At 42.9% G+C, this 25,330-nt stretch overlaps 2 protein-coding genes and 2 pseudogenes across 3 annotated transcripts; 1 reads left to right on the top strand and 3 right to left on the bottom strand.

Annotated features, from left to right (window-relative positions):
- The first annotated feature begins 107 nt into the window (after positions 1-107).
- On the top strand, positions 108-13,881 carry LOC136529426 (jasmonate-induced oxygenase 4-like). 2 transcript variants are annotated; one of them, XM_066522499.1, is made up of 5 exons: positions 108-643; positions 1,222-1,543; positions 1,739-2,276; positions 2,348-2,481; positions 13,822-13,881. In XM_066522499.1, the coding sequence occupies exons 1-3, from the start codon at positions 177-179 to the stop codon at positions 1,985-1,987; spliced, it is 1,038 nt and encodes a 345-aa protein (XP_066378596.1). In that variant the 5' UTR covers positions 108-176; the 3' UTR covers positions 1,988-2,276; positions 2,348-2,481; positions 13,822-13,881. The 2 variants fall into 2 exon arrangements, with proteins under 2 accessions (XP_066378596.1, XP_066378597.1); XM_066522500.1 differs by lacking the exon at positions 13,822-13,881 and adding an exon at positions 9,908-10,099.
- On the bottom strand, positions 2,367-10,752 carry LOC136525620 (uncharacterized; annotated as a pseudogene).
- On the bottom strand, positions 11,593-15,391 carry LOC136525621 (carotenoid 9,10(9',10')-cleavage dioxygenase 1-like; annotated as a pseudogene).
- Positions 15,392-16,230: 839 nt separating this feature from the next.
- On the bottom strand, positions 16,231-20,622 carry LOC136528019 (uncharacterized). The gene is made up of 9 exons (XM_066520907.1): positions 20,408-20,622; positions 20,174-20,230; positions 19,431-19,528; positions 18,913-18,982; positions 17,845-17,893; positions 17,325-17,413; positions 17,194-17,241; positions 16,973-17,032; positions 16,231-16,771 (listed from the first exon to the last, which is right to left on the bottom strand). The coding sequence occupies exons 1-9, from the start codon at positions 20,465-20,467 to the stop codon at positions 16,667-16,669; spliced, it is 636 nt and encodes a 211-aa protein (XP_066377004.1). The 5' UTR covers positions 20,468-20,622; the 3' UTR covers positions 16,231-16,666.
- Between the last annotated feature and the right edge of the window lie 4,708 nt (positions 20,623-25,330).

A 25,330-nucleotide genomic window follows, 5' to 3' on the forward strand; every position in this document is an offset into this window, starting at 1 on the left:
ATATTTTGTCTTTCTAAAATTTTTATTAATTTATATTTCTCTCTTTTTTTTATTAAAAAAACTCGCTTAATACAAGATTACAAGATGCTCAATGTCTAATTGTCTACTCTGAATCTCGGATTACTGCGTTTACCACACGCTACAACATCGCCTAAGCTGCCTTCGCCGCCGCTCCGATGGAAACCGCCGCGCCGGCGCGCGTCCAAGCCCTCGCTGAGACGGGCGTGTCCCGCCTCCCGGCGCAGTACATCCAGCCGCCTGAGAATCGCCCGACCCCCTCGCCCTCCCCCGTTGCCGCCGCGCTCTCGGTGCCGGTCGTCGACCTCTCGTCCTCCACCGCCGCCGACGCCGTCCGCGCCGCGTGCATGGACTGGGGCGCCTTCCACGTGGTCGGCCACGGCGTGCCGGGGGAGCTCCTCGACGCTGTGCGCGAGGCCGGGCTCGCCTTCTTCCGCGCGCCCATGGGGGACAAGCTCCGGTTCGCCTGCGACCCGGCCAGGGGCGCTGCCGCGGAAGGGTACGGCAGCCGCATGCTCGCTAACGACGACTCCGTGCTCGACTGGCGCGATTACTTCGACCACCACACGCTCCCGGAGTCCCGCCGTGATCCCGCCCACTGGCCCGACTTCGTCCCCGGTTATAGGTGATTCATGGAAATCCTGCCTGTCTGTTCAGCTCATCTCTGGATGAGTCATCAATTGCTACGACTACAGCTCTGTTCATGCCAAAATCATACAGGAATGAGAGGGTAGAGTTGATAAGCATAATACATGTTGGGATTTTAGCTCAGATGTGGAGACAAGTAGAAAGTGGTTTGGGGATCATTGTGCTGTCTTCGTTTTAATTGTCTCTGTCGAGATGTTGAGATTCAGGTCATGCCACAGCCTAGAGGACCAACTGACCAAGACTTGCTAAAGCACAGAGGATGTTTAGTTTTCTGATTTTAATTTTTGAACTTCAATCAAAATATAGCCGCTTTAGTGTGACACCCTTGCCTTGGTTTCTTTGATAGCATACTAGATAGTGCTGACTGCTGAGTACTCCTATGATATCACAGTCTGGAGAATCTAACTTTATGCTCCTGCATCATTATATGAAATCTATGAGTGATCATCTTGCTAAGAATAAAATATTTAAGCATCCTGTTTCCATCGCTGTCCATATTCAGCATGTTACCTTTTTGTCTATAACACGTGAGATAATACCATGTACTTCTTGCAGGGATACTATTGCAAAATACAGCAACAGCATGAAGGATCTTGCTAAAAAATTGCTGTGCATCATCTCAGAAAATGTGAACCTACCACCATCTTATATACAAGAGGCGGTTGGAGAAGTTTACCAGAATATTACTATTAGCTACTACTCTCCTTGTCCACAACCTGATCTTGCTCTTGGGTTACAATCTCATTCTGATATGGGTGCAATAACACTTCTGATACAAGATGATGTTGGTGGGCTCGAGGTATTGAAGGATGGAATGTGGATACCTGTTCCTGCTTTGCGTGATGGCATCCTTGTGATTCTGGCTGATCAGACAGAGGTAATGTACCTTAATCTGCTAGCCATCAATTTTTGCTTTACTGCTCTGCCCTTTTTTTATGACCTTTGGTGATGCTCTCCACCTTTAATGTGCACTTTTGCAGAGGATTGTGACCAAAGTGTTGTATGAATATTTTTATTTATGTAGAATCTTGTTCCCTTAATCATTTTACTCATGTTTTTTACCCTTCTCTAGATCATCACCAATGGAAGATACAAGAGTTCAGTTCATCGAGCTGTTGTCAATGCTGACCATGCCCGCTTATCAGTAGCAACATTCTATGATCCATCAAAATCAAGGAAAATATGCACTGCCCCACAGCTTGTGAGCAAGGATGAGCCACAAAATTATCGGGATGTAATTTATGGTGACTATGTCTCATCTTGGTATAGCAAAGGTCCAGAGGGCAAGCGAAACATTGACGCCCTCCTGATTCAGAAGTAGAGCCATAGGTGCCTTAAAATAGGATTGGGCCACTCATCTGTGTTCTAATGCATGTCCAACATATCAGTTTCCAACCTTAATCAACGAAGATACGGAAACAAACTTGTATACTGGATGCAGTGCAATAAAGTACTTTTTCATTGCCAATCTTGACATCTTTTTTTTTTTTCTCTTTCACATTGTCTTTTTTTTTTTTTTTTTTTTTAGTTTCTCAAAAAATCCTTGGTATTGATGTCCTGGAAATACCTGATCATGGTCTTAAGGACAACCTTTTCTAGGTTGGAACCTGGTATGTGTGGTCGATTTTGTCCCCAGTTAAAAAGATGAATGTTAATCTTAGGCCCCCAGCATCTATTGCAGGTTCTTTACTGCTCATCCGTTGAGGTCAAGTGGGCATGCAGCATTAGTAGACAGTGGTGCAAAGCAGGTTGGAAGCAGCTAGCCAGCTCGACAGTGAAGCTCCTAGCTCTATTCACCTGGTTGCATCGCCAATGGTATGGCCATTATTCTGCTTATTGCTGCCTCCCTAATTTGTGCCTTTTCTCCATGTGGGGATCTTTTGTTCTCTCTATCCTTTCGATCCAAATCACTCTTGAAACTCAACCAAGGGGATGATGTTATAACTATATTTCTTCAGATATCACCATTGGACATATTGCTGTATTCCTCAGCATTATCTAATGTTGCTATATGAACAGTTCACAGTATTAACTGATAGTGCTACATCAACCAAGGGGCTAAATCGTAGACAGATTTGGACAATTACCTCTGAACTCATCGATCCGTTCTTAAAGTTGCTATGTGAACCTGGCTGTAATTTAACTTAAGGATGAGCATGGGGTGATCCATGGATACCCTTGGGATCAATCGATCAATCCATGCCCATCCTAATTTAGCCCCTAAGCAGTCTATTCATCCCTCAACCATAAATGAAATATTTTATTTAAACAGTATAATGGCTTGTTACAATTCATAAACCAACCTAAACATTGCATCATCTCTGGTTACTTGTGTAGAAAAAGTTCCCATGAAAACCATATGGAACTCTCTGAGGCAAAGTAATTTTTGCTACTGGCTCCTCTGAAAATCTCTTGGCATCGATAATATAAACCTACAGAAGACAAGAAGTCTAATAAATTAAGGAATGCACGGAAATAATGATACAATGTAGCATGCTTTTTAAGTAGACAGTTTAACTACCTGAGAGATGTTTGTTTCCTCGTCATGAACATAAGTGACTACCCATCCATCATCTTCGTCGATTCCGTTTTTCTTTGCAACAAACTGAACTCCAGAGCAGAATTGTTTCTCTTTCAAAGTGTGGTACTCCACTGAGATCAATTCTCTGTTTTCCTGGAGATTTTTCTGAAACTTTAGTTTGTACTAATAAATATATATCTGGTACTTTGTACAATACTAATAACCACTAACCTTATCTGGCAGGTCGAAGTGTAGCTTTGCTATCATCTTGAACTTAAACAAGCCTGTATCATTATACAGAACTAATTACATACAGCATTAGAGATGATTCAAATAACTTAGAACAACATGAACACATGCCACGAAGTGTATGCTAAGATTGGACAACAAGAACTTTACAATATTTCAGAACTCTACACAGTAAGAATGTTACCTGTTTTACTAGTGGCTAATGAGTCAGCAACTTGAGCATATCCATACTTGTTTTGAATACCTATAAATTTGTCACTGATGACAGGGAAATCCATTGCAACTTTCTCACTGGTAATATAACCTTCATGTACACTGCCATTTTCCAAATTTAATCTCCACTCGTATGGGCGAGAAAAGAGAGTGCCATCTAGTGAAGGATCAAAATCTTCTGAATCCTTATCGATGTCTAGGAGTAGTTCTGGGTCATCCAGAAGCCGGCTAGCCAGCCTAGGAGCTCCCCCTTCGCCGACAAGGTTGTCCACCCGCCTGAACCGAACCTCCTCGCCGTCATGGAAAGCGTCCACGAACTCATCGATGTCGGTGGGTGGTGATGCGAACTCCATTGGGGGTGTCCCCTGTGCTGCCGTCGCATGGGACTGTGGTGGAGGTGAATGCGCCGCTACTGGTGGAGACTGTTCTCCAGCAGCAGCCTGTTCTCTAGCAGCCTGCTCTCCAGCGCCATCATCTCCTCCTCCTTGGATCACCAAGTGCTCGACAACAAATGTGCTGCTGACACCAGCAGCTTCCCTGGCGCCTTGATCCTCCCAATCCCAAGCAGCCATCTCGTCGAACACTATATCCCTAGAGACCACCACCTTGTCTCCCTTGGGACCATAGAGCCGATAGGCCTTACTGCCCTCCTCATAGCCCAACAGCACCATGGGCGTGCTTCTGTCCTCTAGCTTGCCGAGGTGGGGCTTTGTGTTCTTAACATGGCAACGCAGCCAAATGTCCCGAGGAAGGACACATTCGGCTTGCGTCCATGCCAAGCCTCGAACGGCGTCTTGCCCTTCAGGGCCTTGGTGGGCGCGCGATTGTGGATGAACACCGCTGTGGTCACAGCCTCTCCCCAGAACTCCACCAGCATCTTCTTAGCCTTCATCATCGACCTCGCCATGCCGACCATTGTTTGGTTGCGCCTTTCCACCACGTCATTCTGCTGCGGTGTACGGCGCGGTGTGGTGGCGCACCACACCTTGATCCGCGTAGTACGCTGCAAACTCTATAGAGGTGAATTCGCCACTGCGATCAGTCCGCAGCATGCGCGGCTTCTTGCCGCTCTCCGCCTCCGCACGCGCCTTGAACTTCTTGACCGCTTCCGCTGCCTCGGTCTTGCTGGTCAGAAGCTGCAGCCACATGAACCGACTGTAGTCATCCACCAGCAAGATGAAGTACTTGCGCCCGCCTTGCGTCGCCAGCGTGATCGGCCCGCAGAAGTCACCATGAACCAGCTCGAGGGCCTCTGCCGTGTGGTACTTCGCCGTCTTCGGGAACGACAACCTTCTTTGCTTTCCGGCCAGGCAGCTGTCACACAGCTTGTCTGCATGCTCGATGTGAGGCAGCCCCCAGACCATCTTTTCCAGCTTGCCGAGGGCGTCGAAGTTGAGATGGCCGTAGCAGGCGTGCCACAGCCACGGCTCCTCCGTGCACTGCGCAGCCAAGCAGATGGGCTTCTCCACCTTACAGTCGAGCAGGTACAACCGGTTCCGAGACCTCTTCACCTTGGCAAGAAGCCGCTGCTCTCGGTCCCTGATCCTGAGGACGCTGTCCTTGATCAGCACCTCGCTGTCGCGCTCATCTAGCTGGCCAATGCTGATGATGCTTGAACACAGCTGCGGGATGTAATATACATCCGTTAGCATGAGGTGCTCGCTGTTCTGGCACCTGAAGATGATGGTGTCGCCCTCGGATCGCCACCCTTGAGCCGTCACCGAACTTCACCGTGCCGGTCATGTTGCCATCAAGCTAAGAGAAGGCTGTCTTGGAGCCCGTCATGTGGTTGTTGGCGCTGGAGTCCAGGTACCACCGCTGCTCCTGCTCGCCGTCCACACGTCTGAGGTGGGCATGGGTGCGCGGTTCGTCGAGGTTGACAGCCTTCATAGCCTTCCCGTGCTCCTCCACCGCCATCACCTCTCCCTTCTTCTTGGTCTCAACGTCGTGTAGTGCACAGAATGTCGCCATCAGGAGAGTGGCCTCATCATCATCATCAGCCTGCGCCAAATGAGCCTTATCCTTCTTCTCCTGCTTGTGATTTGGGCATTTCTTTGCCCAATGACCTGTCTTCCCACAGTGCTGATAGGCGTTAGGGTCGACCTTCTTCTTCTTCTTCTTCTTCTTCTTCTCCGAAGAAGCCTTGCTGTGGTGCTTGCCATCGCCACCGCGGCTGGAGGAGGCTTCCTCGGACTTCTTCTCCTTCATCCGGGCAGCTCACTCCTTCTCTGTCAGCAGCAGCTTGCCACTGTCCATTGTTGTTGTGGCCTGCTTCATGCGCTCGTCCACCGCCCGCAGATGGCCTGTCACATCCTCAATGGTGAGGATGGATAGGTCCAGCATCATCTCTATGGAGAGAGCGATCTGGATGTACTTCATCGGCACGGAATGGAGGTACTTGGAGACCGCCTCTTCTTCGTCGATGGTGACACAGTGGCTCCCAGCTTGCTGATGAGCGACTGTAGGCGGAGGGAGAAGTCCTCCACCGACTTACCATCCTTGAACTTGAGGTTGGCGTACTCTTGCTTCAACAGCTGAGCCGTCGCCTTCTTTGCGCGACCAGAGCCGACGCGCATCGCTGCAATGGCCTCCCACGCCTCCTTAGCAGTTTTCTTCGCCCCCAACGGCTCCCTTTACTCCGTCGGCACGGTAGCGAGGATGGCCTCCATCGCTGGCATGTCATCTTCTTCCACGTCGGTGCCCATGTCGATGGCATTCCAGAGCCGTCGGGCTCTGAGCTTGACCTTCATGGTCACCGCCCACACGCTATAGTTGGTGCGAATCAGCTGTGGCCATGTAGTACCGCTGACGTCCCGCACCGTGCGCACAACGACCTCCTATCGTGGCTGAGCAGCCCTAGTAGCACTACCGCCTCCCGCGGCTCCACTGTTGTCGCCCATCTCCGAGCCAGGTGCCATCGTCGGCGATTAGTCCGGCGATGCAGGCGAACCTATACGTCTCTGATACAACTTGTTGGTCCCTCACTGCCCTGCACAGGTAAGCAGTAAGCTTACTAGCACACACACTCACTCACTATGGCTAGAGGTAGAAGAAGGGGTGAGCACAGACACACACACAGCACAAGCACCCGCGTTGGCTAGAGCTATGCTCTTTTGGTTGTGGCAACTGAACTGCCTGTTTTCATTCATAGAGGTAGAGTATATACAACTCATGTACCAACTATAAGGTACACATGAGCATGGCTGAGTATAGCCCCAACTACTCCTAGTACTAGCAGTACAATTCCTACCTCAGTCCACTACCAAGACATGGCTGATGTATTAGCTACCAACTAATGTATCAGTGGTGGTTTATTACCTTACTGCTACAACAACTAGGACAACAGAGAATGACATATTGCCAAATCTGCTGTGCAGCAAACAAAGAGTGAGAGGTCAGCAACAGATTATGTCTTACACATAGAAGGAATAGTTTCGTATGGGAGTTTAGATTATCATGCTTCTTATGTATATTTGTCATGGTATATTTGGATTTTGTAGGAATTACCTCATTTCCATCCTCAAAGCAGTTAAATAAATGGTAACTGCAGTGGCTCTGCACATCAAACCATATGATAGACTCAGGATCACCAAAACGAGGCATTACCCCGATACGTGATTTTCCATTCATATCATTTTCGATAAATCTGAAGATAAATATGTGCACATTATTATGGCAGAATCTGTTGTGTACCCCCAAAAGGTGGTCCCCATAGTATAGATGATACATGAGGAGTTCACTCACGGCTTTTGTAAGAATGTCCTGGATATGCCGAATCTGAGAGGATAGTCCATTATAATATTGTACCTATACATGAAAGAATCATTTAAGAAAAAGATATGTTTAAAAGAAAGCTAAAATGAGTCCTAAACAAAATAAAACACGTACCTTTTAGTTACTCCAATGTCATGAATGAATTTCCTTCCTCAAATTTGAGATCAGCCTTATGAACAAGCCTCTCACCATCAGCTTATTCATGTGAAAGGGCATCGTTAGTTAAATACAGTTGTAATAGAATTTGAAAGGCATTTTTTCTTACAAAATTTTGGTGGTGTATTCTATCAGTGAGCAACTGAGATAGTGCTAATAATGCCAGAGATAGATGAATATATGATATTAATTAATGTCCATTTATTTATTTTTTCACATTCATATTTGGAATGGTTTATCTTGATCAGTTAATGCAGCTACTAGTAGGCTGTTAAATAAATTATTGTGTTTTTAAACATTAGTTACATGTAAATACTGGTACTTCTATTGTAATGTATTATTTTACTTGTAGATGCTGGACTGATTTACATTTCCCAACTTACATGAAATTACTCCAAGCACATAGTGAGGCTTTTCAGTATTTGTCCCCATTATCACCAGTTCTCCACTCCCATGAATTTTCTGTACAAACAAGTCATTATGTGAGCATGTGTTGTTGAAGAGTTGTAGTTACCTACTTACCTAATAAGAATCTTGAATAATTTAGTTCCTATATTATGCATATTCTTAATAACATTAAAAATGCTCTGTCTTGCGTGCTTATTAAATTGTGAACCATAGTGTGAACTTGTGGGTTGAAAATCATTTGCCTGTGGACTGTAAACGATCCTAAAATGAAGATTAGAACAAAGTCTCCCCCTTATTTTTTTCTCAAGGAGTTTGTAGGAGCAATAATTAGCAGCTGCTATTTCGTACCTTCAGATGACTAGTGAAAGGTTGGTTCCAAGCTCCATTGATGCTATAAGGTCCTAGTGTGTCGAGATTATTGATGTTGATTTCATAAGGCAGATGGTGCTCCGAGACAGCAAAAGCTCGTCCAGCGTGCTCAAATATGCTAGTATTTGCGCTATCCTTCACAGCCTTTCCAAATCTCAACTACGCCATAAAAATTCTGTCAGTATTGCTGAAGAAGTGATATAACAATTATATCCACAAATAAAGAGTTCCACCGATCATTTTCTGGGTTCTAAAAAAAGATTTGACCAAGGGGAGGGACGTCCCCCTGATTTTCATCTTAAGAAGTTGGTGCCGTGACTCGAACCCGGGCTGGCTCAACCAACCGCTTCTTTGGCGTGTTGTGCTGACCAGTTGCACCGTGAGAGTGTTGGCATTTTCTGGGTTCTAAAAGATCAAAAATGAAATGGATTATCTTATTCTACACTATAACATCCATTCTTCATGAGATTATGATCGCCCAAAAAATATGCTGGAATAACTGACATAGAAATTAGTGTTTATCATAATTCATAACTAGCTTTACCGATTAAAATTAATTTTACCCTTGATTATTATTTTTACTGTCAAGTTCTGTAAGACTTACAATATTAAGAAGAAATGCAACTAGTGTTGCTTGTGGTTGTCCATCAGCAGATGGCACAAAAGCCACATCATTTCTTTTTTCTCTCCAACTGAAAGGTGTCTGAGTTCACATACTTGTTCCTGTACGATATCTTCCATTCTCCTAAACTGCTCTTGTTAAAGTACACATCATGTAACATTCCATGACCTTCATAATACATATATGATGTTGAACCGAAATATGGAATCTGCGATTGTCTGTGTTGGGTTGAGAGGGTTGGGACCTGTTGAAGTAGTTCAATTCATCAATCAAGTCATCAAGGTATGGATACTCTCTTTTAAGTGCAGCTTATCCAAAAGTTATACAGTTACTTGGATGATAGCTTCCTAAACATTTTAAATGTAGTGTGATGTTAATCGGGAACCAAATTGAATCAGCTGCAAAGAGTAATTCATACTGTATTTTACATGAGTTAACTGAGCTCACCATTTCTGATGTAGACACCCTCAGGAAAATCTCCTGGGACCTCTCCGTCAATATCATTGAGTAAAACTGCCTCGTCGATTTCGTTGACAGGTCGAAAATTCCCCTGTAGAGGACTTGCTCGATTTTATTTGTCTAATTGTGGTAATATGAGTTCAGTAACATCATGAGCTGGGAAAGTTTGCTCAAAGACATTTGCATTTTCCATTATTAAAAGAACCACCTTTGACACTATCAGTGGATTGAGAAAGTACTGCATATGTAAAACACACTAACAAAACTATATGCTGGAAAGAGCCAGTGCAACCCATGGGCTAGTTAAATTTCAGGCTTATTTCATTTCTATTTTTTCCCCCAAATGCCATGAGACACGAGTAACGATAACATTTTTTAGTTGAAACTTAAAAGTAATAGCAAGGAATGTAAGCGAGAAAAAAAGAGCAAATTGAATCATGCATCTTTACATACATTTTTACCTCATTCAGAGAAGGATCCTCAGAGAATGTGTAAGCTCTGTCAATGAATCGCTCAAGGACATTTGAAGAGACTGACTTCAGAGCCTGCGACATTTCCTGTATGAGGGCCTGCTTCTTCAATCCAGGTGATGGTGGCACCTAAACCGACGGCATGAATTAGTGGTGTGGCATTGTTATCGTACATATACCATCTTATTATGTTTTTTTAATAGAACACTACATTGCAATACGAAAGATCCAAGTTACTGTTATTCAAGCCTTCAAGGTATATATAACTATATATAAAAATATATTGGAATATTGCTAAACTGTATAATGGTACGGCCTTGTTACTTGTTATTCTGTTGCTATAGATGTATATAGGGGGTGTTTGGGACTGCTCCATAGACTCTGCTCCATAAACTTCACCATGGAGCAGCTCTACAAAAACCTGGAGTTTGTGGAGCACTTAAAGGGAGCATAGTGCGTGGAGCTGAAACTGTTTGGCTAAAAAACGTAGAGCGGAGGAGTCCCAAACACCCCCATAGTATAGTATCTAGCAGTGTGTTGAATGTATTTGCATCCTGCACTCATTCATCTGGTAACACGGAGTTTCAGAACTGACAGGCTTAAAGCTCGTTAATTTTTGCCACTCAGCTCTGTCGCACTGCATGAATGCTAACTATACAGCCCACTACTATACAAGTATATAGCTGACAAAGACGAGGATCAGAAATAGGTTTGCATCACTGCATGATACCTTGATGGCATTTGGCGGAGTGAAGGGGGGTGCCTGATCTGGAGCCTCGTGGCTGTGGGTGCACCTGCACCTGCACCTGCTGGTGGTCGGTTTCAGGCCGCCGGCTCTGAACATGGCGTCGTCGTCGTAGCCACAGGGATCGATAACAATGGCTAGTGAGGTGCCCATGCCTTAGCGCCGTGGCCTTAGCTATAAAGGCGCGCCAGGAGCTAGCCGTGACAAACATGGCTTGTGGAGAGGAGTAACACGGCCTCATTGTCATTGGTCGGCCTGGGGCGAACGTACGTACATAGTGGGCGTCACAAGTGAGACGAGACGACACATGTGTGGGAATAAAAACACATGAAATAGGCAGTAGGTGCTGGTGTTCCAAGTCCAACTCAGCAACCATGCAGCTGGGGTTTTGTTTAACACATGCATGGATTGCGAGGGCATGGCCATTGGCCAATGGAACGCAGCCTCGAGGTGTGGCAGGTTTAAATTTGTCCCTGCTATGTTTTGTTCTTTAGGATGATGACGATGAGTGATAGCAACGCCAGTGAGAAATCGAGGATGGAATATACTCACTCCGGCTCTGCTAGGCGATCTCATTTGGCATCGAGTCGGCAGAATTGGAACGTGCGCACACATGGATTGCGTTGCGTTTGGCAGAGTATTTATTAAATAATAGTGCTACTCGAACCAAGGGGAATCACAGACAGATTCAGAGCATTATCTCTGAACTTATCGATCCATTCTTGAAGTTGCTACATGAACCTGCTGGCTGTAATTTAACCTAATTAAGGATGAGGATGGGGTGATCAACGGATACCCTTGGGATCAATAGATCGATCCATGCCCATCCTAATTTAGCACCTAATAAGTAGTCTATTGATCCTTCAACCATAAAATGAAATATTTTATTCAAACAGTGTAATGGCTTGTTACAATTCATACACAAGGCCTAAACATTGCATCATCTCTGATTACTTGTGTAGAACAAGTTCCCATGGAAACCATATGGAACTCTCTGAGGCAAAGTAATTTTTGCTACTGGCTCATCTGAAAATCTCTTTGCATCGATAATATGAACCTGCAGAAGACAACAAATCTGATAACTTAATGAATGCATAGAAATAATGATGCAGTGTTGTATGATTTTTAAGTAGATAGTTTAACTACCTGAGAGACGTTTGTTCCCTCGTCATGGATATAAGTGACTATCCATCCATCATCTTCGTCGATTCCGTTTTCCTTTGCAACAAACTGAACTACAGAGCAGAATTGTTTCTCTTGCAAAGCGTGGTACTCTACTGAGATCAATTGTTTGTTTTCCTGGAGATTTTGCTGATACTTTAGTATGTACTAACAGATATATATCTGGTACTAATAACCACTAACCTTATCTGGCAGGTCGAAGTGTAGCTTTGCTATCATCTTGAACTTAAACAAGCCTGTATCATTATACAGAACTAATTACATACAGCATTAGAGATGATTCAAATAACTTAGAACAACATGAACACATGCCGCGAAGTGTATGCTAAGATTGGACAACAAGAACTTTACAATATTTCAGAACTCTATACAGTAAGAATGTTACCTGTTTTACTAGTCGCTAATGAGTCAGCAACTTGAGCATATCCATATTTGTTTTGAATACCTATAAATTTGTCATTAATGACAGGGAAATCCATTGCAACTTTCTCACAGGTAATATAACCCTCATGTACACTACCGTTTTCCAAATTTAATCTCCACTCGTATGGGCGAGAAAAGAGAGTGCCATCTAGTGAAGGATCAAAATCTTCTGAATCCTTATCTGGTTGGAGAAATGCCCTTCCATACCATTTTGATTTGTCAACTCTATGGCGTCCACTAGGGATAATAGAACCAAGTAGTCAACATCCTCTGATAACAACCTATTAATAGGCTTTTTATCAAAGTAAGCAAAAGAGGAAAATATGAACAACTCCTGATACATGTTATTAGTATCATCCATATATAGAGGGAGGAATGTTTTCGTATGGGCAGTTTGGATAATGATGCTTTTTGTGTATATTTTTCATGGTATGTTTAGATTTTGTAGGAATTACCTCATTTCCATCCTCAAAGCAGTTAAATAAATGGTAACTGCAGTGGTTCTCGACATCAAACCATATGATGGACTCGGCATCACCAAAACGAGGCATTACCCCGATACGTGATTTTCCATTCATATCATTTTCGATAAATCTGAAGATAAACATGTACATGTTGTTATGGCAGAATTTGTAGTGTATATACCCTCCAAAAGGTTATTCCCACGGTAAAGATGATACATGCGGAGTTCACTCACGGCTTTCAGTAAGAATGTCCTGGATATGCCGAATCTAAGAGGATAGTCCATTATAATATTGTACCTATAATATGAAAGAATGGTTTAAGAAAAGGTGATGTTTAAAAGAAAGCTATAATGACTCCTAAACAAAAATAAAGCATATACCTTTTAGTTACTCCAATGTCATGAATGAGTTTCCCTTCCTCAAATTTGAGATCAGCCTTATGAACAAGCCTCTCACCGTCAGCTAATTCATGTGAAAGGGGATCAATAGTTAAATGTAGTTGTAATAGAATTTGAAAGACATTTCTTTCTTTCACAAATTTTGGTGGTGTATGCTATCATTGAGCAACTAAGGTAATGCCAGAGATAGAAGAAAACTTGATATTAATGTATCCATTTATTTATCTTTCACATTCATATTTGGAATGGTTTATCTTGATCAGTTAATTCAGCTACTAACCTAAATAATGTTACTTCTATCTTGATGTATATTATTTTAGCTATTAGATGGAGGATTGATTAACATTTCCCAACAACTTACATGAAATTACTCCAAGCACATAGTGGGGCTTTTCAGTATTTGTCCCCATTATCACCAGTTCTCCACTCCCATGAATTTTCTGTACAAACAAGTCATAATGTGAGCATGTGTTGTTGAAGAGTTACAGTTATCTAATAAGAATCTTGAATAAGTTAGTTCCTATGCACATTCTAAATAGCATTTAAAATGCTCCATTCTTGTGTGCTTATTAAATTGCGAACCATAGTGAGAACTTGTGGATTGAAAATCATTTGCCCGTGGATTGGTAAACCATAGTGTGAACTTGTGCTTTTTAAATGAAGGTTAGAATTAATGAATTCAATTTTTTCTTTCTTTGCAAGGAGTTTGCAGGAGAAATAATTGACAGCTGCCATTTCATACCTTTGGATGACTAGTGAAAGGTTGGTTCCAAGCTCCATTGATGTTATAAAGTCCTAGTGTGTTGAGATTATTGATGTTGATTTCGTAAGGCAGATGGTTCTCCGTGATAGCAAAAGCTCGTCCAGCGTGCTCAAATATGTTAGTATTTGCGCTATCCTTCACAGCCTTTCCAAATCTCAACTACGCCATGCATAAAACTTCTGTCAGGCATTGCAGAAGAACCGATATAGCAATTACATCTACAAATAAAGAGTTCCATCATTCGCTTTCTGAGTTCTAAAAGATTAATGAAGCAGATTATCTTCTACTCATACTGTGTCATCCTTTCTTCATGAGATTATAATTTCCAAGAAAACAAAATGCACTGGAATATCTGACATAGAAATTAGTGTTTATCACAACTAAGTTCACCAATTAAAATTGAATTTACCCTTTACCGTCAAGTTCTGTAAGATTTACAATATTAAGAAGAAATGCAACTAGTGTTGCATAGGGCTGTCCATCAGCAGATGGCACAAAAGGCACTTGATTCTTTTTTCTCTCCAACTGAAAGGTGTCTGAGTTCACATACTTGTTCCTGTACGATATCTTCCATTCTCCTAGACTGCTCTTGTTAAAATACACAGCATGTAACATGCCATGACCTTCATAATACATGTCTGATGTTGAACCAAATATGGAATCTGCGATTGTCTGTGTTGGGTTGAGAGGGTTCGGACCTGTTAATTAAAGTAGTACAATACATCAAGAGATGGATATTCCCTTTGAGTTTCGACGCAGATCCAAAAATTATACATCAGTTACTTGGATGATAGCTTCCTAAACATTTTACAGATTTTGTGTTGTGAATGTGGAACCCATCGATGCAACTGTGAGGAGTAATTCATACTGTATTTTACATGGCTTAAGTGTATAGCTCACCATTTCTGATGTAGACACCCTCAGGAAAATCTCCAGGGACCTCCCCGTCAAGATTGTTGAGTAAAACTGCCTCGTCGATTTCGTTGACAGGTCGAAAATTCCCCTGTAGAGGATTTGGTCGATTTTATTTGTCTAATTGTAGTGAGTAATAATATGCATGAGTTCAGTAACGTCATGAGCTGGGAAAATTTGCTCATATATAGACATTGCATATTGGGTATTAAAAGAAGCACCTTTGACACTGTCAGTAGATGGAGAAAGTACTGCATAAGTAAAACAGACTAACAAAAATATGCCGGAAAGAGCCAGTGCAGCCGCCTATAGGCTAGTTATGAATTTCACACTTATTTTCTTTCTTTCTTTCTTTTTCCCAAATGACACGAGACACGAGTAATGATAACATTTTTAAGTTGAAACTTCAAAGAGCAAATAACATCATGCAGCTTTACATTTTTACCTCATTCAGAGAAGGCTGCTCAGAGAATCTGTAAGCCCTGTCTATGAATCGCTCAAGGAGATTTGAAGAGACTGACTTCAGAGTTTGCGACATTCCCTGTATGAGGAGGGCCTGCTCAGTGCTTCTTCAATCCAGGAGATGGTGGCACCTAAACCGACAGCACAACACAAATTAGTGGTGTGCCCTTCTTACCGTACATATACCAATTTATTATGTTTTTTTTATCTAAAATTAATAGAACACCACCTTGCAATACGCAAAGATCCAAGTTACTGTACGTTGTTCAATGAATATATTGGAATATTGCTAAATTGTGCAGTAGGATGGTACGGCCTCGTTGTTACTTGTTATTCTGTTACTATAGATGTATATACTAGTATCTCCAGTGCGTTGAATGCGTGCATTCTGCACTCGTTCATCTGGTAACAGGGAGTTTCAAAACTGACAGGCTTGAAGCTCTTTTTGCCACGCAGACGTAGGCATGTGCAGTGCAGGACTACTAGCTAGGAGTACAGCCTAAATATACGTATAATAGGTGACAAAGACAAGGATCAGCAACAGGTTTATTTGCATCATCACTGCATATACCTTGATGGCATTTGGCGGAGTGAAGGGGAGTGCATGATCTGGAGCCCTGTGGCTGCACCTGCACCTGCTGGCGGTGGCCGTCGGTTTCAGGCCATCTCTTAACATGGCGTCGTCGTAGTCGTTCGTAGCTAGCTAGCCTCAGGGATAAGATAGCAATGGCTCGTGAGATAGATGGATGCCCATGCAGCTTGGCGCCGTGGCCTTGGCTATATAGACGAGGCAGGAGCTAGCCGTGACAAACATGGCTTATGCCGTCTCACGTCCCGGCCGTGGAGAGGAATAACACGACCTCATTGGTCGGCCTAGCTGGGTCGAACGAACGAACATAGTGGGCGTCACAAATGCAACTCGGGCATGGAAAAACACACATAAAATAGAGTGCCTTCTCGGCAGGCCGCATCCGCACGTAGAGTGCCTTCTCTATTCATTGGAATTCCTCCCGAGCTCAAGGCTTGCCCGGTCGCCCGCACGAGTGCAATGTGCAGTCTCCACTGAATGCTCTGCCAAGACACCCATGTCCACATGCATCCAATCCATTGTGAGATACAGTAAGAGCACAGCACATACAGACGGGAACTTAAGAACCGAGTCGCCGTGCATTCATTGTACACACTACAGTACAGAGAGGGCAACAGCATCTGTGCCCACAAAATTCTACTCAGTTCGTCAAATTCCGAGCTCCCGCTACTGGGACTGTCAACCCAGACGACGATAAGCAGTTAAGCACACCACGCGTGGGGTATCTTCGATCAGGTCCGGCCTTTTGAGATACACATCTCCATTTGAACATTTTCCTTTCTCATTCATGCCATCACCTGGGCTGCTGGGCGCATAGCGCACTAGCTGCTGTGTTGGCCGTTCGGAACAAAGCGCCACAAGTCAACGGCAATGTCAACCTCCTTTTTCTTGTGGAACTTGTACGTCTGCGGTAGATCGTAACGCAGCTGCAATTTTTCAGGGAAAAAAAGAGAGGAAAGGGTAGGTTAAAAACCACTGGCAAAACTCAGGGCCTCTAGGGCAATGATCTGACGAACAAAAGTCAAGTTGCTTTCTTTGTGACCTCTCTGCCTTGTTAGGAATATGGAACAAGGTACTGAAACGCATTCCTGGAAACAAGGAAAAGTGACTGGTGTTTATATACTTACCTCGCATAGAACCTCCGCACTGATAGCATTGCATCCACGCAAGGCTGCCTTCTTGATATGCTGACAATTCAAAAAAAAAGGAAACAAATGTGAACAATCAAAGCCACAAAAAAGGGCTGTGAAATGCATGAGAGAAAAATAAAAGAAGATTTGGCATTGCCAGGAGATCTCGTGAGTTATATTTTCGTACTTGTTCTGTAAAAAAAAAAAAAATAACTTACTTCTCTAGTGGAAGTCTTGTGTAGAGAATAGACAGCTTGGGAAGCAACCTGTCAATAGCAAATGAGCACTTAAAACGTCAATATCATCTTCCAACGGAAACTGCCAGTCGCAAACAAGCACCAGTTCTGACCTTCAAGCCCATAGAGAGGAACTCCATGTCTGCTCCTTTCCTTCGTGCACCAAAGGGAGGGTTCATGACAACAGTATCAACATGGATGCCTGCACTAAATTGCTTTCTATTCAGCCAGAAGGCTGGGGAATGTTTTGGTATACTGAATGCATAAACATAAGGTTCAGTTAGGGAAAGAAGAATACTTTTAAAAGTGTTCTATTTGCTCTGTGTGATGCTGTTTCATCAACTTTATTGGCCTGACAATTGCTAATGTTACACAAGTATGAATCGCTACTTCACTAGCGACTGATGTTCAATTTGCACTGGAGATCAATCTGCAGCAAGTTCAGTGAGGACACTGAAACTATGACTGTAAAATGAGTTCCTAGACATGGACTACTTATTACAGTTACTGATAATATTGGGGAAAAGTTCTAGAAAGATGAGAGACTAGCATATATAGTTTTTACGGTAACCAAAAAAAACACTAGAGGTTCAGCCTCACTAGTTAGAATATGTTAGCACTTGAGAACAATACCTTTCAAATTTAAGTTCTTTATGTCAGACCAAACTAAGTCGATATCCAGCTGCAAAATCAAATATTTAATAAAAAGATACATGTCATTCACAAGTTTGAGAAAATAAAGTTAGGTACAAATAATTATTTAAGTTTTAGTTAAGAGTCACCAAATACTACTTTCAGCTCTGCTTCATGAGCATGTGTTTTAACATAACCATGATATTTTTATGCTTCATGCAAGAACATCAGAGAAGCCAATAAAAGCGAAATTATAATTGCTTAGGTGCACTCAATTAAACACAGAAGTTATATGACAAGATTTAGAATGGCCCCATGCCTCCACCATAGGACAACTAATTTCTACAAGCACAAACATTAGTTTTGTCAACTATAAACAAACTGCATTCACTAATGCTGCTCAGGGTTGTATGGCATAGCTTGGGTGTACCCAATGATCCAGCTTTCAGATGATTTTAGCTTTATTAGTTGCAATAATCAACTACCACTGGCTTCAGATTATATGATATTGTTATCTGGAAGGAAGACTTCAATTTATGGAATAACTCAACCATGTGGCATCTGAGCTCAGCTTACAAAACTACATGCTGATTTTGAAGCAAGGCGGACAGGCAGCAAGCATGTAAATATGTGCAGTTTTCCAGGACAATGGAACTTTGAAATTGAAGGACGTCTAATGTTACCTATCACCTTTTGATATCTTTTATTTAGTCAATGCAAATAGTAATCCAACATTACTAGTATACTACTACAAAGAAAGAAGGCCGAGTAAATAACAACTAGACTGGTAGCTTTGCTTAAAAATCACACTAACAGGTGATTTAGCATTGCAGTTACTTAGAACATTTAACAAGCCATTGAAATAAAGATGCAGGTTAGCATTTTGCACCACGTATATGTGAGAATATTGTCTAAACAATTAAAATATTATACAGAGTTTGGAATTGATACAAGTCATAAACCATTAACAGGTGAAAACACAAGCAGGAAAATAAAGTGAATGGTTCTCCATTTTAGAATAAAAGAATGGTTGAAGTGGAACACTAAAGAAACAAAACATTGTCATACCTCCAGATCAGCAGCATTTTCTTGAGCAAGTTCAAGTGACTGTGGGTCAATATCAATAGCAAGAACATGTCTGTGAATCACAACCATAGCAAATTCACATTAGAAATGAACAATAAGAAAAGTTTGAAAACTAGCAACCAAAAACAAGCCTGTACTGGAGATACCCATTAATTTATGGTTACATATATCAATGAGGAGTATTTAAAAGTATACTACAGTATCTAAAATCATTTTATGACATGGAATACTATTCGTTGTTTTAGCTTCACCTGCAAGACACGTGCACAACTACTAGCAAGCAAGAACTTAGGCACAATCTATCAGGACACAATTGCAGAGGCAACAACTTTTTGTCAGATCGATCAGCGTACAAAAGAACTGTGCAAAATTACAAACATAAGCACTAAACAGGAAGTTTTTTTTTAAAAAAAAATACCGAAGTGGATATTACACGCTAGAGGGATTGTCAGGGGAAGAAGACTACGATTGCCTAAAATTACCAAGTTAAACATACTCACTCAGCATCCAGTAGAGCACTCGCCACAGCCAGAGTGCCGCAGCCACAGCCAAAGTCAGCTACCACTTTGCCCGTAATGTCATCGAAACTATTCTCCGCCTGATTGTTTATCAAATCAACATTAATATGATAAAGTTAAGTAAACATCAAATCATAAGTAGTAGAATTTCAGTATCTAATTGACACTTGCATCAGACCAAGACAACCATAGAGAAGGAATAGTCTACTCGAACTAGTTGTCCACTGAAGGCTTTTGCATACACTTTTACGAGACTAACAAGCAAAACATTACCAAATGTTGAATCATAGGTTGAAACAGATCAAAACATAAAAATCGGAATATTCTCAAGCTTGGGCTTCAATGGAAGTCCCCCAAAGTTCCATTGATGAACCTTGCCAGCCACGGTGAAAGTATAAGTGCTCTGTTTTGCCAAAACTAAAGATCAGAAGGGGCAAATACGCGAGGCCACAAGGGTCATTTTTTTTCTGTGACAGGGCTCTGAAGCAGCTACAATTATTAGAACAAAGCCACCCAACTCCAGCCGTAAACCTACTGCTTAGCAGCTCAGTTGATTCAGAATCAAAGCTGCACTTTGTGGCACCCAATTCCATAACCCCACTACCGTGACAAGAAAGCCCGGCGCCACATCCCAAGACTATCCCAAGAAAAGAAAGATACATAGCATCCTGAAGCAAAGCGGGAAAGGATCGGAATCGAAGCAGGGCGCAAGTGGCAGCACTAACCGTGTAGAGCATCCGCGACGCGATGTGAGGGCCCGTCGGGTACTGCTCAAGCTCCACCTACAACCAACAACGCCGTCGGTGGCAAAAGTCAGATACTCCTCCACTTTTCCCCCCTCCCTTTTGTCGGGGTGGGGCGAAGCGAAATCGAGCAGGAGACGAGAAAGGAGAAAGAAAGGCCACCCAGGAGGTGGCGGCGGTGGCGGACTGGCGGTGGCGGTGGCGGTGGCGCAGTACCTTGGGTTTGGGGAACTGGGTCAGGCCACCCAAGAGGCCCTCCAGCTGCTTCAGCTTCATCTCCTCCCCCTCGCGTCGCCGTCGCCGTTGCCTTTGTCCCGGTGCAGACGAAGCGCACGACGGACGCCGTCGAATGGAGGTGGAGCTGCTGCTGCTGACGGCGAGGCGAGACGGCTAAACACTGGCGCCCCTAACTCCGAGGCTCCGAGGGGGCGCAGTGTTTTTTAGGGCCAGAGTTGTTGGATTGGGCCTAGACCGCACGAGTAAATGGGCTCTACTGTTAGCGGACTGAAAACCCGATCCCAACATAGGAGAAGGTCCTTTTATATCTACTATAAACTGGATGATGATCTGGATTTTTCCACTTAAACTCCAAAACTGGGCACCTTACCCACTCAATTATCATCTATAAAAACTATTTAAATTACCTCTATACCTCGGTTGGAAGTAGTTTTCAAGGTGGTTGCATCATTTTTTAGTTTTAATAAAATCTTATAAATGATAATAAGGTTTTTAAACCATGAAAATGTCTCTAAGCTTTTAAATTTTCTGAGAAAAAAATTATATATGGAATCTTAAAACAAATAGATTTATCACTAAGGAAGTGGAAAAATATCTAGAAAAATTTGTAATATTCCCAAAACATTGTAATTGATATATAATGCATTTTAAAAACATACCAACACAAAAATATGAGATGCAACGAGCAAGAATGCAACATAAAGTTAATGCTAAATTCTTCCTATGTTTTTGTTGTGAAAAGTTTTCAAAACATGTTTAGAAATCAATTATAATGTTTTGGGAATTCCACAAATTTTTCTAGATATTTTCCTATTTTCTAGAGCTAAATATATATTTTTGAAAACTTTTAGAGATACTTTCATGACCTATAAATATTGTATTTGAGTTTCTGTGTCTCAGTACATCACTAAATTTTTCTCATAATTTTTGAAAGCTTATTATGTATATATATTGGTTTAAAACCTTATCTAATATTTAGAAGATTTTTAAAATAAAAAAGGATGGAACTGCCTTGAAAACTATTTCTAACTTGGGGAGGGAGGTAAATGGAACTGTCTTGAGAGTTAATGAGGTAAGATGTTTGGTTTTGGAGTTCAAGAAGAAAAATCATATATGTGATTTTTGCCACAAATGAGTGAAACATGGTGAAATGAGCTCTATCAATTTTTTTAATAAGGGAACAAAGTTCTAGCCTCTACCATCCGCATATGGTACACAGCTGATAGTAAGAATACAAACCAAAGTCATAAGGCTAGCACACATGCAGAAAAAAAAACAAAGTTCAGCCGAGCTAGTGAGCGCAGCAAACAAGGAAAAACTAGACCATGATACGATTCATAAAGTTACATCCAAACTTTGCAAATACTGCCAAAATTAAGGTCTCCTAGCTTTTGCAACCCATCTTAAACAGTGGTCACTCCTCTCTATGCAGCATGGACCATTAGATCCAAAACGTCGTCTTGAAAATTATGAGCTCTATCAATTAGGCACATCTCTTGGGTCCTTCTCTCCCTTCCTGAAGACTTTTTTTGTTTGCCACCTTGGCGTGTAGGTTGGTTGTATAGTCCAGTCTGGCCACCAGCTCCTCCTCACGTGAGGCACCGTGTCCACTGAAAGAGTCGAGATGGCGACTAGAGGGGTGGTGAATAGTCCTTTTTAAAACTTAATCACGTTGGCTAACCGAAACAAGTGCGGAATTAAAACTATCGGTCTAGCCAAGACTACACCCCTCTATCTATGTTCACTAGCACCTTACAAAGATATTAATCTAGCAACAAAGGTGCCGGGCTAGCTAGAGCTCACCTAACTAATTCTAGGAGCAAGGTCACACAAACCTATGCCACTAGTACTTTAAGCAACAAGGGAGCTCCTACACATGCTAGTAAGCAAAAGCACAAAGCCAACTAAGCTCACTAGCAATGCTCAATAACAAGGCAACCAATGCCAAATTAGAGAGCGCAATTACTTAGCTACACAAACTAAGCAATGTGACTAACAAGGTTACACAAACCAAATTAGCCACGCAAAGAAACTACTTCTATGCTACACAAGCAAGAAGGTAACTAGCAAGCTACACAAGCTAACTAATTACAAAAGCAACAACACAAGCTCAATGTATATGAAAGTTATTGCAAGCTTGTGTAACGGTGATGCAAACCAACGGGAAGAATAAGGTTGACACAATAATTTTTCTCCCGAGGTTCACGTGTTTGCCAACACGCTAGTCCCCGTTGTGTCGACCGCTCACTTGGTGGTTCGGCGGCTAATTGGCATCACCCGCCAAGCCCGCACGGCGGGCGCCACAAGAAAATACCTTGGAAGTGAGGGTGGCTCAATGACACGCTTTACTAAAGTTGCTCTTCACGGCTCCCACGGGGCGAGCACAATGCCCCTCACAAGCTCTTCTCTGGAGCACCGCACAAGCTTCTTGCAGGCTTCGACAGAGACCACCACCAAGCTGTCTAGGAGGTGGCAACCTCTATGAGTAACAAGCACCACCGGCTTGCAACTCGATCACCTAGTGCCACTCAATGCAACCTCATGTTGCAATCGCACTAGAAGCGCTTACTCACACAATCAGATGATCATTATCAAGTATGTGTGAGATGGAGGGCTCCTAAGCACTCTCAAGCATGGACACAAAGTCCCCTAAGGTGCTCAGCACCAGCCATGGCCAAAGGCCACTTCTATTTATAGCCCCTGAAAGAATCAAGATGCCCAAGATGGGGGGTGAATTGGGCTAATTCTAAATTTTCTTGCAATAATTAAATCCTACGGATAGCCCAATTAACCCCGTGTGCCTAGAAAAATGTTTCTATCAAATTAACACACAAAAGACTTGCAACCTATGTTCTAAACTTACTCTAGCATGACAATTCTATGAATGTAAAGACAAGTATTGAATTGCTCAAAGTAAATACTTAAAGTAAATGCTCAAAGTAAATGGAGAGAGGAACGCGGCGATGTTTTGCCGAGGTATCGGAGAGTTGCCACTCCCCACTAGTCCTCGTTGGAGCACCCGCACAAGGGTGTAGCTCCCCCTTGATCTGCATAAGGATCAAGTGCTCTCTATGGGTTGATTCTTCGACACTCTGTCACGGCGAATCATCCAAAGCCACTCACAACTTGAGTTGGGTCACCCACAAGCTCCGCCGGGTGAACACCAAGCTCCCAATCACCACCAAGCCATCTAGGTGATGGCGATCACCAAGAGTAACAAGCACAAACTCTCACTTGACCTCACGAAGCCTAATGAGACGATGGATGCACACTTGTCTACTCTTGATTCACTAATGAGGTTTCACTCTTGGATTCTCAAATCACAAACACCTCACTAGGACCTTGCTCTTCTTGGCACTCACAAACATGTTTCTTAGCTGTTGGAATGAGCAAAAGTGACTCCACACACGAGTGGAGCTTCTATTTATAAGACAGCCTAAAAAATGAACCATTATGAGCTTCTGCGGGGTGACCGGACGCTCCGGTCAGTTCAACCCGCGCAACAATTTTTAAGTGATGACCGGACGCTATCAAGGTCCGGTCAGTAATGATCAGACACGTCTGGTCGCTCTTGGATGCTTACTGTACTCGACCAGATGCTGGATACTTAGGGTCTAGTCAGTATTGACCGGATGCGTCCGGTCACACTTTCTCAAGTCTGGACCCTTACTGGAGTCGACCGGACGCTGGCCCTTAGCGTCCGGTCACATTGACCTTCCAGCGTCCGGTCACACCAGACTTGTTCTCCTCAGTCAAATGAACTGACCGGACCCTACGGCCAGCGTCTGGTCACACCGGAGCCAGCGTCCAGTCAGTATTTGACCCTCCATTCACTTCCAACTCTCAATCATTTGTGAATGAAGTTTGCTCCATGGGATCAAAGGGCTTCGTAGGAGCTACCTAGAGCTAGTTTTAACAAGTGTGCACCACACCTAACTCACTAGATTCAACTAGGTCAAGCTACCCGTCCATACCCCCCTTAATAGTACGACCAAAGGAAAAATAAAGTCCTAAACTACTCTAAGTGTCTCTCTAACTCCAATCGACACTTAGAACTAGTCATCCTTAATCTTGTCGTCCATCCTTTGAAAACCGAAACGATTTCCAACGAGGGGGCATGGCAACTTTGATTGCCCAATCGATCTTTATTACCATGACCTAACTTAATTGCCTCTGCAAAACACACATTAGTCATAGTAATCTTGTATTGTCATTAATCACCGAAACCCAACTAGGGGCCTAGATGCTTTCAATCTCCCCATTTTTGGTGATTGATGACAATACCACTTCGAGTATGTGAAAGAGTGAGGTTTTTGACGGGCTTGGTTCATATAAGCTTTTGTCGATAAGAACAAAAGTGTTAGTCAAGCTTATATGACCCAAGCCAACACAATGTACTCAAAGGATGTGAATTAAGCATGAGTATGATTAACAAAGCTCATTTGCATCGGAGTATAAATGCAGAAGCAAAGGCAAATGAGCAATAACACAAGTGATATGACATATAAATAATGTAAAGTAGAGAGCACACATGTCATATATCACAATCACATAGATAACACTATCACATAGATAGAATAATATGCGTGAAAGTAAACACACGAATGCAAAAGTAATAGTGTATCACACAAATAAAACACCAAATGTGTATAATAAGCTAATACTATATAACTAGCTCCCCCTAAATGTAGCTCCCCCTGAGTCTACATACTCGAACCCTCTCCCCCTTTGGCATCAAACACCAAAACCTAGGGGTCGGTCGGTGGGGCTACAACGGACGAGCCAGGCGTTGAGGTGCGAGGAGCAAGCTAGAACTGGGTGCCATCATCATCTGACCCTGAGCTCTGAACTAACTGACCCTCTATGGCAGGAAGTGTCGCTAAAGCGGTCTGGGTCTGAGCT

Source organism: Miscanthus floridulus, chromosome 19 (assembly GCF_019320115.1).
Source record: "Miscanthus floridulus cultivar M001 chromosome 19, ASM1932011v1, whole genome shotgun sequence".
In the NCBI taxonomy this organism is placed as follows: domain Eukaryota; kingdom Viridiplantae; phylum Streptophyta; class Magnoliopsida; order Poales; family Poaceae; genus Miscanthus; species Miscanthus floridulus.

Excerpts from the sequence above, each read along its gene's own strand:
- LOC136529426 (XM_066522499.1), top strand. The coding sequence starts at position 177 with ATGGAAACCGCCGCGCCGGCGCGCGTCCAAGCCCTCGCTGAGACGGGC. Across the intron at positions 644-1,221 it reads GACTTCGTCCCCGGTTATAG|GGATACTATTGCAAAATACA; the intron begins GTGATTCATGGA and ends TACTTCTTGCAG. Across the intron at positions 1,544-1,738 it reads TTCTGGCTGATCAGACAGAG|ATCATCACCAATGGAAGATA; the intron begins GTAATGTACCTT and ends ACCCTTCTCTAG.
- LOC136528019 (XM_066520907.1), bottom strand. The coding sequence starts at position 20,467 with ATGAAGCTGAAGCAGCTGGAGGGCCTCTTGGGTGGCCTGACCCAGTTC. Across the intron at positions 17,414-17,844 it reads AAAGAACTTAAATTTGAAAG|GCATCCATGTTGATACTGTT; the intron begins GTATTGTTCTCA and ends AATTTAGTGCAG. Across the intron at positions 17,242-17,324 it reads TCCTCTCTATGGGCTTGAAG|GTTGCTTCCCAAGCTGTCTA; the intron begins GTCAGAACTGGT and ends TGCTATTGACAG.